This window comes from Acipenser ruthenus, chromosome 3 (assembly GCF_902713425.1).
Source record: "Acipenser ruthenus chromosome 3, fAciRut3.2 maternal haplotype, whole genome shotgun sequence".
Classification (NCBI taxonomy): Eukaryota; Metazoa; Chordata; class Actinopteri; order Acipenseriformes; family Acipenseridae; genus Acipenser; species Acipenser ruthenus.
In genome coordinates, this window is record NC_081191.1 from 9,595,899 (window position 1) to 9,608,919 (window position 13,021).

The following is a 13,021-nucleotide window of genomic DNA, read 5'->3' on the forward strand; positions in this document are numbered from 1 at the left end:
ACATTGCCATAATGGCCAATGGAGTAGATAGCAAATCTACATCTATATCTATATATTGGCAAGTGTTTGTTATATAAACAGAAATAGATACTATGAAAAGCTATTTGAAGAGAGCATGTGCTGTATGTTTAAAGGTGTGAGGGTGATCTTCTGTGTTATCTTGAACTGACGGGAGGGGAAAAGCAGTTTGTAATTGGGCAGCAGTGTGGAGTAGTGGTTAGGGCTCTGGACTCGTGACTGGAGGGTTGTGGGTTCAATCCCAGGTGGGGGACGCTGCTACTGTACCCTTGAGCAAGGTACTTTACCTAGATTGCTCCAATAAAAAAAAAAAACAACTGTATAAATGAGTAACTGTATGTAAAAATAATGTGGTATCTGTATAATGTGAAATAATGTATAATGTTATATTTTGTAACAATTGTAAGTCGCCCTGGATAAGGGCGTCTGCTAAGAAATAAATAATAATAATTAAACTTGACCAGTTTCTAACTTTAGATTTAAATGTAGGCACATCAGCATAAACACCTTTTGGCAAGGTAAGAACTGAGTTTAAAATTGTAGGGATCAAAGGACTGTGCTGATGAATCAAATGTTATTGACAGCACCCTCTAATTACCCAAAACATTTAAACTATAGTCTCTCTGCTTCTAAAATTATATATATATATATATATATATATATATATATATATATATATATATTGTGAGGAAGCAGGTGGAGTGAGACAGCAGGGAGGGGGTTAAAACCTCCCTGCAAGAGAGAAAACATGTGAGAATGCACTTGTTGTGTAATTGTTTTATTATTAATGATTGTCCGCACCTGAGCGTTAGTGGGCAGTTAAAAGGAGAGCAGTCAGTCTGCTCAGGGCTGCTGAGGAGAAGGAGGCAGACGAGGTGCTCTGCTTCCCAGCAGTCAGAGAGAGCGAGAAAGTTGAAAAGTAAGTGTGGTACTAAACTGTTTTGTGGGGCAGGGAAACGGCTTAGCCGTCCTGCGTTAGTTAGGTTCCTGCGTGTGTAGTTAGTGCTCGATAAGAGCTAGGTGTTTGTTTTGTGTTTTTGTTTGTTTTATTAAAAGTGCGCGTAAGCGCTGAACCGCCTATTTCGGTGTCTGGGTCAGTTCTTAAAGGGGCAACGAACTCGAGAAGGTGAAAGTTTTCACAATATATATATATATATATATATATATATATATATATATATATATATATATATATATATATATATATATATATATATATATATATACACACTGAGTGTGCAAAACATTAGGAACACCTGCTCTTTCCATGAAATAGACTGACGAGGTGAATCCAGGTGAAAGCTATGAGCCCTTATTGATGTAACCTGTTAAATCCACTTCAATCAGTGTAGATGAAGGGGAGACAGGTTAAAAAAGGATTTTTAAGCCTTGACACAACTGAGACATGGATTGTGTATGTGTGCCATTCTGAGGGCAAATGGGCAAGACAAAAGATTTAAGTGCCTTTGAACAGGGTATGGTAGTAGGTGCCAGGCGCGCCAGTTTGAGTGTGTCAAGAACTGCAACGCTGCTGGGTTTTTCAGGCGCAACAGTTTCCTGTGTGTATCAAGGATGGTCCACCACCCAAAGGACATCCAGCCAACAGCAGGCCAGTGGTCGAAAACGGCTCATTGATGAAAGAGGCCAAAGGAAGCTGACATGAATTGTGCAGAACAACAGACGGGCTACAGTTAGTTAACTGACAGTCCAGTACAACATTGGTGCCGAAAGACCCATAAAAGAATGCACAACTCGTCGTACCTTGACACGAATGGGGTATGGCAGCCGACGACCTAACAGAGTTCCACTTCTTTCAGCAAAACACAAGAAACTGCAGTTGCAGTGGGCTAAGGAACGAAAACACTGGACACTGGAGGACTGGAAAAACATTGCCTGGTCTGATGAATCCCGGTTCCTGCTGTTTCACGCTGATGGGAGGACTAGGGTATGGAGAAAACCACATGAGTACATGCATCCATCATGCCGCGTGTCAACATTGCACACTGGTGGTGGTGGTGTGATGGTGTGGGTGTGTTTTCAGGGCACACATTGGGCCCCTTGATAAAAGTGGAGCAACGTTTGAATGCCACGGGATATCTGAACATTATTGCCAATCAGGTGCATCCCTTCAAGGCAGCAGTGTATCCATCTGCTAATGTATTTTTTAGGAGGAGGATGCCCCATGCCACAAGGCTAGGATTGTCCAGGAATGGTTCCACAAACATGACAGTGAATTCAGCTTATTGCAGTGGCCTGCCCAGTCACCAGATCTCAATCCAATTGAGCATCTGTGGGATGAGATGGAACGAGCTATTCGGAATAGAGAGCCACTACCAGCCAACTTGACACAACTGTGGGAAGCATTGGAGTCAACATGGGCAGGCATCCTTGTGGAACGCATTCGACACTTTATAGTCCATGCTCCGATGAATTGAGGCTGTTCTGGGGGCAAAAGGGGGTGCAACTCAATATTACGAAGGTATTCAAAATCTTTTGTACACTCAGTGTGTATATATATATATATGTGTGTATATATATATATATATATATATATATATATATATATATATATATATATATATATATATATATATATATATATAGTGTAACATGGCAGGGAGGGGGTTAAAATCTTCCCGGCCAAAAACATGTGCAAATGCACATTTTGTTTAAATTAATTGTTTTATTTGTTTAATTATCACCCGCACCTGGTAGTTATTATCAATTAGTACTAGGTGCAGGGGTATTTAAGATGTGCAGTCAGTCTGCACGGGGCTGCTGAGTAGAAGGAAGCAGAAGAGAAGTACTCTGCTTCCGAGCAGTCATATATGAAGTAAGTGCTGTGTTAGTGGTGACAGGTAAACGGCTTAGCCGTCCTGCAAGTCAGTCAGGGGAATAACCTGTTTAGTAAGTACTCCAAAACGGAGTTAGGGTTTGTTTTGTGTTTGTGTTTATTCTTGTGTTTATTAAAAATAGTGCAACCGCGCTTGAAACTCCATTTCCTGTGTCCTGGGTCTGCTTTGAAAGGGGCAAACGAACGACCGTGAGTGCCGGCCGGGTTACAATATATATATATATATATACATACAGTATATATATATATATATATAAAATTGTGTGTATATAGATATGTGTGTGTATGTGTGTGTATATATATATATATATATATATATATATATATATATATATAACATTAAATTGAAATGGTCCGCTTTCAATACCTTGTAAAAGATAGAAACAGTATTGCTCATGATAAAAAAATAAATGTCAATAAAATAACATTTTATGGGCAATGTCCAGGAAATTACATTTCTTTAAAACTGTCATCCTTGTTAGATGTTATTAAAAACAAATCTTCCTTGCTAACATGAATGGTTAAAGCAGTAGTCTTATATTTTATGTCTGTCTCTTGCATTTTTATTATCTCTCTCTCTCTCAAATCAATTGACCCAGACACAAGAGCTGCAGTTCAGCGCTTTTGCACACTTTTAATAAATCACAAAACAAACAAACAAACAAACAAAACACCAATAAACACAAAATGTTCCATACAGGCTTTAGCATCCACACAAGTACACCGAGTTTCATGAAGATCCGTCTTCATTTACTATATTTTTTCCTAATATATCAACATATATAAAATGTTTTGTTTTGTATGTGATGTTAAAGTGTTTAGAGCTGTCTAGAAAAAACAATATCTGAATGACGCTGAAACAACTGGGATAGCTGTGACAATACCCTAAATTTCAGTCTTTTCCTCCATCCTTTTTTCTAACTGTGATATAGTTGAAAGCGCTTTGGTGTCAGTCCTGTTAGTTTCCATTGACAGCAGTCCGAGACCAAACTGGTTTGAGATATGGCTTTGACAGGGAAGCAACACAAATCGGAGCCTCTATCAGTAGTTAACTTTATTTGCAAACATAGTATGGTATAAAATGCACACATTTTCCTTTTCAAGGTGTCTAAGTTTCGTTTTTTGTATTATTTTATCATTAATGCTGATTATTTGTACGTTTGCTCTCAATATTCTGTAGTTCCAGCTGTGGGCATGTTTAAATTTCAGCTGCAACTTCTGTAACAATGAGGATGCTAAATGAATAAATAGCTGAATAATGTGCGTAATGCTCCATGTTAGTGACTCAGAAAAGTTTTCTGTGATACATCTGCCAGGTCATTTTTTACTATGTCTATACCATCCAGTGAAGTTTGTAAAACATATTGTTCATATGTATACCTCCACAATAGCCTTTCCTCTACTAGCCTGGAGTTTATCATAGTTTTACCTCAGAATTTATAATCGAGTGTTTAAAATTATGATCCAATACAATGATGCATCTGTTGATCGGAGAAGAAATTGCATTTTACCAGCCTTTCAAAGCTGTTGCCACAACTTACACAGCCCTGATTCAGCGTTAGCAATTAATGACACTGAAAGAAAGCAGCGATATTTTTCCTTTCAAGAGGATCAAGTTGCTTGAGCGACTTTCCTAATCATTTAACAGAAAAAAAACTGTAAAACAATACTTCTCGGTGGCAGTGCTAATAGCAACCAAGAATGCTAATGCAGCGTTGGTTCTGTAAGCTGCTCTTATAAAACAGGTTTTTCCTCTCTCATGGGCATAGTCACAAGCGACACCCTGCATGGAAGCTGACCAGTATGTACAGCTCTTATAGGGAAGCTCCAGCTGCTTCGTACACAAGGACTCATCCAGTGGACATCCTTGTAGATGGTGTTGGAGGGAGCACCTCTTTTGACCAGGATCTCTAAAAACTTGTCATGGAGTTGCTCTCATGAACACTGTTGACATTTTTACAGATTACCTGGTAACACCTTGCTCTGGATTTGATTTTCTTTGCATGGGTATGTGACCATTTGCAACCTTGTGTATATATCACATTATTTTGATTATAGTAAATGCTATTTATTCAGTCTGTACATTTGTTTAACAATAGATAGATAGATATAGATATATTTTACAAACAAAACTTCGCAAAATTTGTTGAGTAATTAATCTTGCGTAAGTCTAATATCTAGTAACAGTTATGGATAAAGTACTTTCACACTTTAGCATACTGTAAGTGTCAATTCATAATGAGTTAATGTTGATTAAAGGTTTAATGTCAAAATTAAAGCTATGTCCTATTAAATATTTACTTACAAAATTAATTATGCAGTTTTAGATCAGTTGTATAGCTAAAAATGGTTATACACCAATTATTTTCAACTTAAAGGGAACATAAGGACCTTTTTATTTTATTGTGTTACATGTTCCCATGTGTTGCTACAACTGTTTACGTAAGGTGTGTGTATTGTTTTATTATTATTATTATTATTTATTTATTTTTTTTTTTACATTTTGACCACTTTTTTAAACTTTTAAATTGCATTCCCTGCCTCAAGATGGCTTCCCATGTACCCGCATGGACCTCTCAGACCTACATTTCCCATCATCCTCCTGCTCACTAGTAAATCCATCTCAGTTACAGGGAATGAGGCAGGGAATGCAATTTAAAAGTTTAAAATAGTGGTCAAAATGTAAAAAAATAAAAAAATAAATAATAATAATAATAATAAAACAATACACACACCTTACGTAAACAGTTGTAGCAACACATGGGAACATGTAACACAATAAAATAAAAAGGTCCTTATGTACCCTTTAATTAAATTTTTATTTATATATATATATATATATATATATATATATATATATATATATATATATATATATATATATATAAATTTAAAGTTTGGCAAAATATGTATGTATGTATATACATACATACATACATACATACATACATACATATTTTGCCAAACCAAACATGTCTTCTTTTGTTTAGAATCCTGTTTTTGAACCAGTTCATCCTACAATAAAATAAAAATACACATATATATATATATATATATATATATATATTTTCAGTCAGATGCAAATCTATCAAACTTACTCTTTGGTTGAATACATTTTAATCTTTTTACATACTGTATAATAGGTTTCTGATATTTTTTTTAAATAATATGTATTTTGAAATATACATCTGCTGGACAATAATCTGTCATTTTATTCTGACTGTATTTATTTGAATGTTAAAATTTAGGGTTTTTGATCTGTACATTTCTGCAAAGTATAATGTGTGCTTGCAAACAAGATCACAGATGGAATTTTTCCAGATATTTTCGAAATCCTTAAAGTATCATCGATATTCAATATAATTTGTCTGAAAAAAAAAAAAACAAGACAAACACAGCCTTAAAGAAGTGAGTATGGTAGTTTTTTCACACCTTTTCCCAAACGTTAGCGAGCTTGTCTTCCACCCGTTCCATCAATGCACTGTAGACCCCACGTCTCCGTCTATGTCTCTGTACACAACATCAACATCATTGGGAAGATTTAAAAATAAGTATTATATTTCACAACAGTATTTTCAAATGGAAGTACTGATAGTGATCTGATAGTATTTGATAGGTTTCTGTTATAGTCCCATATTCATTGTGCAAATGTACACAAAGTTTATATCAGTAATACATATGTTATCCTAGATACAAAGCACTTTTAAATTAATCTTGGAATTTCTCCTTTTTGTTTGTATTCATTTGGACGCCATATATGTGTCTGCATTGTATGTTATCCAATTATTTCTGTTTAAGCAAACTGGAACAATGAGAACTGAGCCCAGCCTCCAACCTGTAAATCATTCTCAACATCTCAAATATCGGTGTTGTTTTAACCAAGGCGTTATTAACTGTTAACTGCCTCTGCTTTACTGGAGGGGCCCCCTGTTGTCATGGCTCAGTTACTATAAAAAAACCTTACATTCACCTCAAGTCTGTACCAGAACAAATGACTTATTAGCCATTTCAACATTCTTTTTATCTATACGCCGCAAGCCACAAACAGAAAAAAAACACAACGTATAGGGGTTTAAAGCTCTCTTGTACAAAACGTTTGACAAATTAAGTTAGTCACGGTCTATCTTTTAGTACATTCTGTCCAGCATTAAGTCCGTGTCTTTACCCAGCAATATCAGCACATAGCCATGTGGCATCAGCAGCTATTTCGGTGTCTCCATGTGTAGAAGATGAATTAGGTACTGAGTAGAAGCTGTAGAAGCAGGTTGCACTGAAATTTCAGCCTCAGTGTTTTTCATTTCTGTGACATTTTGTGCTGAAATCATGAGAATCACTAGAAAATGTCACATTTGCTATAATCAACATCTGGGCCAATGATTCAATCCAGAGAAGCTTGGATGGACGTGTCCGTGCATTGTGTATTTATTTCTGTCACCCAGGTCAACTATACTTCTTCAAAAAGCAGTCGTGACCTGGGTAAGCTCTGACCTGGGTAGAGCATGCCAGTGTGAAAGGGGCTTTAGATGTTATTCATCTCTTCCTAGTTGTGTTGCTAGCAGCCATATCACTAACAACATTGTCACTAACGACATTCAAAGGCAAATAGCGTTCTTCGAATTAAATTCAAAGACAAGGTTACCAGAGGGGTTTATAGTATTTGTCTTTGAATGGCAAGAATACTACGAGAGCTGAAAGTCTTCTATTGTATGAGATTACACACACTATAGGTATAATCTCATATTAGACTATAAACTAAAGAAAACTGTCCTTTATGGTAGAATGTCATGATTATGTTTTAAAAAGGGGTGAAAATCATCCCTTGGTTATTCAAGGATTAAACTAAACATTGTTACATGACAATAAAAGTTAAAATGCATGCTTACTGTTTTAAATGTCTGGGGAAACACTAGTTGCATTATACTTACTGAATAGGAAGCAGATTTTGGAGGCCATGACTTCTTTGGAAGTATTAACTTTGAATCCCATTTAAGTTCCTGAGGTTTATATGTGTCAAGTCTTCCAACACTGGTTTTCTCTTGCGAATGCTTTACTGGTTGAAGACCTTGGACAAGACATAAGAACAATTTAATTAATGAATTGTCTTGCAACAATTTATGAAACTGTATTAATCTTAAGATTATAAGGCACTGAAATAACATAATTACCAGAAATTGAGTTTACATATGACAACCCCATAATGAACATTGCAGGTACATGGGGCCCATCTGGGACCAAAACATTTTTTATAGCGACTATGTTTGTGAGATTTGATAAGCTGCTCAACGTTTGTATTTTAAGAGGCTGCTTGGTAACTACATATATATTGTGGCACATTACTGAGGGCAGGTATGTAAGCCTAAGGATAGCAAGGTCTATCTTTCCTGAAAAAAATAGAAACCACGTGTAACATCTGTGAAGAATCTTGCGTCTGTGTGAGCAAGGTAATTGAAAATCTTTAATACTTAAAGGTGACTTGGGTGAAATCTTCGACAATGGTACTTGTGTTTTAAGTTGTCGGGTAAACAGCCTATCTGTCCTGCCCTTAGACAGGGAACAAGTGTGTAGTCAGGATCTCTGTAAGGCAGGTTCTATTTTATTTTATTATTTTTGTGTTTATTTTCTGTTTCGATTTTTAACGTTTCATAAAAATAAACACAACATTGTTTGGGAACACAAATCAAGTCTCCGAACTGTTTTTTATACAACCACACACGGCCACCTCACCACAGTATACATATATACTGTACATACATACATACATATACATATATATCCACACTCGGCCACCTCATCACAATATAAGAACATAAGAACATAAGAAAGTTTACAAACGAGAGGAGGCCATTCAGCCCATCTTGCTTGTTTGGTTGGTAGTAGCTTATTGATCCCAGAATCTCATCAAGCAGCTTCTTGAAGGATCCCAGGTTTTCAGCTTCAACAACATTACTGGGGAGCTGGTTCCAGACCCTCTCAATTCTCTGTATAAAAAAGTGCCTCCTATTTTCTGTTCTGAATGCCCCTTTATCTAATCTCCATTTGTGACCCCTGGTCCTTGTTTCTTTTTTTAGGTAAAAAAAGTCCCCTGGGTCGACATTGTCTATACCTTTTAGGATTTTGAATGCGTGAATCAGATCACAGCGTAGTCTTCTTTGTTCAAGACTGAATAGATTCAATTCTTTTAGCCTGTCTGCATACGACATGCCTTTTAAACCCAGGATAATTCTGGTTGCTCTTCTTTGCACTCTTTCTAGAGCAGCAATATCCTTTTTGTAACGAGGTAACCAGAACTGAACACAATATTCTAGGTGAGGTCTTACTAATGCATTGTAAAGTTTTAACATTACTTCCCTTGATTTAAATTCAACACTTCTCACAATATAGCCGAGCATCTTATTGGCCTTTTTTACAGCTTCCCCACATCGTCTAGATGAAGACATTTCTGAGTCAACATAAACTCCTAGGTCTTTTCAGTATCTTCTATATGATATTTATAATGCACATTTTTATTGTGTGCAGTACTTTACACTTTTCTCTATTAACTTTAATTTGCCATGTGTCTGCCCAGTTCTGAATGCTGTCTAGATCATTTTGAATGACCTTTGCTGCTGCAGTGTTTGCCACTCCTCCTATTTTTGTGTTGTCTGCAAATTTAACAAGTTTGCTTACTATACCAGAATCTAAATCATTAATGTAGATTAGCAATAGCAGAGGACCTAATACTGATCCCTGTGGTACACCACTGGTTACCTCACTCCATTTTGAGTTTTTTCCTCTAATCAGTGTTTTCTGTTTTCTACATGTTAACCACTCCCTAATCCATGTGCATGCATTTCCTTGAATCCCTACTGCGTTCAGTTTGAGAATTAATCTTTTATGCGGGACTTTATATATATATATATATATATATATATATATATATATATATATATATATATATATATAAAAGACTTACCGGTACTTGCATTTAATTGCTGAGATTTGAAATTCAGATTCCAAGGATCTCGCTCATAAGTGGTATTAAAGTCTGGCATAGTCTCGTCATACTAGAAACAAAGAGATAAGAAAAACTGATGATAACCTTCTGTATTTTTGGTAGTTGAGGATATTAAACTTGACATGTAATATTATTGTTCAGATATCAGCTAAAATAAGAATAACTTTGATAAAGCCGTTTACCTGTCTAAAATCATGTGGCTTGGGGTCTTTAAATCCAGCAGTAGGGTATTTCCCTGTCTTCACAAACATTATCCTGGCTTCCTGTGCGTCAGGAGGTTTAAATTTTGCAATGAATTTAGGAGATTCTTTTTTCTGGACTATTTCAGGTAGTACTGTAGTTTTAATTTCCTCTACAATGTCCAGTTTCCCAGCAGAGTTGGTCATTTTAGATGCAGGCTGCTTGCTTTCTCGTGTATTCCTTGGTAAGCTAAGTGATCTGTACAGCTTTGGGGTGAAATCAGGTGCTTTTCTTGACCATATACTATAATCTGGCACCGTTCCAGGGTACACAAAACTCTTACTTCTTATATCTGCCAAGCTTTTACTTGCGGAGAAGGTTGTTTTTCTGTCAAATTGAAACAAAGGTTCACTGTGGGAAATCATTTTGGAAAACCTCATGTTTCCCAAGTCTTCACTCCATGTAACCATACCTGCTGACAAAAATAGAAAATTGTTGTTTTTCCACCTCTGCATACATAAAATACATAATTAGTTTGCTTTTTATCAAATGTGTTATTCTTGTTGTTAAGAATCACTCATCAACCGAACTGGCCCAAGACATTTTAAAATAATATTTATCTTTATTTAACTGGGTAGGAAAACAGTTTGTTTTATTTATAGTGTAGTGATGGCCTGGGGAATAGAGTAGGGAAGGAAGAACTGAGCAAGGCCACGGTTATATTGACCTTGACTGGGATGTATCCATGGCAACGTGGTTAGCACCCTTTTTTCAATACCAGTAAGTGACAGATGCACTTTGAATAAACAGGTTTTGCTCTATATGTATAATGGAACTGTTTTTATGGTGCAGTTATCCTTTGTTTGTAAAGGACACTCTCATTAACCTAGGCTTGCCTGGAAAACGGATTTCTCAACCAGTGTGATGAGCAAGTCACTTTACATAATAAAATGCAGGCCTGGAAAATGTAACTCCTGCCCAGAACAGGCACATCTGGACTGATTAGGGGCAGAACCCATGTTTTTAAAACTCAGATTTGTATGTTTATTTCTTCAAAGTAGTAAACAAATTAAAACGTATTAGTTACCATATTTTATTCTTGTCATTTATTGTAATTAAAATATTTTTGTTGACATATCATGATACATTATATATATATAGGTGTAGAGGAACAGCCTGGGGTCAAGATGGCCACTTTTACCCAAACACATGTTGAAGTGTACGTCGCCGGTACGAGTCCAGGCTATTCTACTGTCGACTCTGGACGGGAGCTCCCAGGGGGCGGTACACAATTGGCCGAGCGCTGCCGAGGGGTGGGAGGGCTTGGGTCAGCCAGGGTGTCCTCAGCTCACCCTGGCTACTAAATTTTTAAAAAAAATGAAAGAAAAGTGTGGAATGTGGTCAGGTGGCCACACCCTATAAAAAAACAAAGGAAATGCTTGTTTAGAGAGGTGGTTCAGTGAAGGCAGTAGGCCCAGCCTGAATGGGAGAGTGTGTCGGAGAGGTTGTTGTGTAAGGGAGTAGACACTACCAGGACATGGACGAAAAGGGTTTTGAAGAACAGAAACTTAAAGACAAAAGAAAGGTATTTGCAAGACATGCGTTTGTTTTTACAGGGTAAAAGGAGTTAGCCTAGTTAGGTTTGTTTAAAGAAAAACTGTGTTAGTTTGTGCTCCAAGGGAGCTAGGATTTTGTTTGTTTGTTGTTAGTTTCATTGTAAATAATAAAATTGTGCAAACTGTGCTAAAATATAAACACTGACTCTGAGACTTTCTTGGCGCACCCACACAAAAGAGGTGATAGAGCCCCGGGCCATCCTGACTAGAGGGGCTTCACCACAATATATATATATATATATATATATATATATATATATATATATATATATATAATCCTAAACAAAACCAAAAAAACCTTTTGTGCACTGCAATGCTTAAATCTTCACAAAGGTGCTGACCAATATAAGGTAATGTCTATAAAGAAAGTAATTTATGCCAACCATCCGGGAATGTTCCAACAAACCTTTATCCTTATGATTCAGGACTGCAGTTTTTCGTATTGATCCACACTACTCAAGTTTTTCAAGCTTCAATTCATTTTATTTCTTTTGTTGAACAAACACTTTTCAACTTGGTGAAAACTAAAAGTTGAAATGTGTCATAGACGTGGATCAGAAATGTTTAAATTTTTTTTTTTTTTTTAAGTTTCCCGGATGGCTGGCATAAATTGATAGAGACAATCACTTTCTTTATTCACACACATATATACACATACATTTATAATTGCAAACCATTCATGAAACCAAAATAACAGCAAATATTTTAAAAGGCAACCAGTCATCACTTAAGTTACTAAACTCAACAGAAGTAAAACAATAAATTCAGTTTTTCAGTATCTTGAAAAAGAAAGCTGAGGGAGCATTGAAACTAAAAATACATCTTTGTGTCTCATCCAACCAAGCAAAAAAAACAAACAAAAAAAACACTTACCTGTTTGTGTGATTATTTCCATCTGCTGTATTTAATGTTAATTATTATGTTTTTTACTTGTGTACTTTTGAGACATATATTTAGACTTCAGCTTACTCTGTTTTGTTGTTTGTAAATGGAGAACTGGCATGCAATTAAGAAAGGTTGCTAAGGAACAGGACTGCTACTTTACCTTAAGAATAGGAGAAGACTGCCTACCAGGAGGGCCACTAGAAAAAATAATTTCTTAGCAACGCAGTAGAAAGAACATGTTCAAAAATACTTCAGCACTAACCTCCTGAGCACTAAAGTTTTACAGATAAAGCAGGCCTTGTGAGTGGTTTAGGAAAATGATCATACTCTGAGATCTTGTTTACTTTGGCAGAAGCAGTGCAATGAATATATGTTTTAATGGTCAGGATAAAAACAGGTTTTAGGTTCCACTTAAAGCTGCATTTTCTCAAAATCATGCTCTATTTTATGACATAAACATGCTGAAAAAGATTC

The 13,021-nt window shown here is 36.1% G+C and overlaps 1 protein-coding gene across 3 annotated transcripts; it reads right to left on the bottom strand.

Annotated features, from left to right (window-relative positions):
• Nucleotides 1–5,950: 5,950 nt before the first annotated feature.
• On the bottom strand, nt 5,951–12,711 carry si:dkey-30e9.6 (uncharacterized protein LOC564083 homolog). 3 transcript variants are annotated; one of them, XM_034058516.3, is made up of 5 exons: nt 12,536–12,710; nt 10,049–10,521; nt 9,825–9,915; nt 7,798–7,934; nt 5,951–6,382 (listed from the first exon to the last, which is right to left on the bottom strand). In XM_034058516.3, the coding sequence occupies exons 1-5, from the start codon at nt 12,555–12,557 to the stop codon at nt 6,299–6,301; spliced, it is 807 nt and encodes a 268-aa protein (XP_033914407.3). In that variant the 5' UTR covers nt 12,558–12,710; the 3' UTR covers nt 5,951–6,298. The 3 variants fall into 3 exon arrangements, with proteins under 3 accessions (XP_033914407.3, XP_033914405.3, XP_033914404.3); XM_034058514.3 differs by lacking the exon at nt 5,951–6,382 and having other exon boundaries at nt 7,522–7,934; nt 10,049–10,518; nt 12,536–12,711; XM_034058513.3 differs by lacking the exon at nt 5,951–6,382 and having other exon boundaries at nt 7,522–7,934; nt 12,536–12,711.
• Between the last annotated feature and the right edge of the window lie 310 nt (nt 12,712–13,021).

What these genes read in the sequence shown, in the direction of transcription:
- si:dkey-30e9.6 (XM_034058513.3), bottom strand. Translation starts at nt 12,557, where the DNA reads ATGGAAATAATCACACAAACAG. An exon ending in GGAAATAATCACACAAACAG is followed by an intron (nt 10,522 to 12,535) that starts GTAAGTGTTTTT and finishes TATTTTTGTCAG; the next exon opens with CAGGTATGGTTACATGGAGT. An exon ending in AGCCACATGATTTTAGACAG is followed by an intron (nt 9,916 to 10,048) that starts GTAAACGGCTTT and finishes CTTTGTTTCTAG; the next exon opens with TATGACGAGACTATGCCAGA.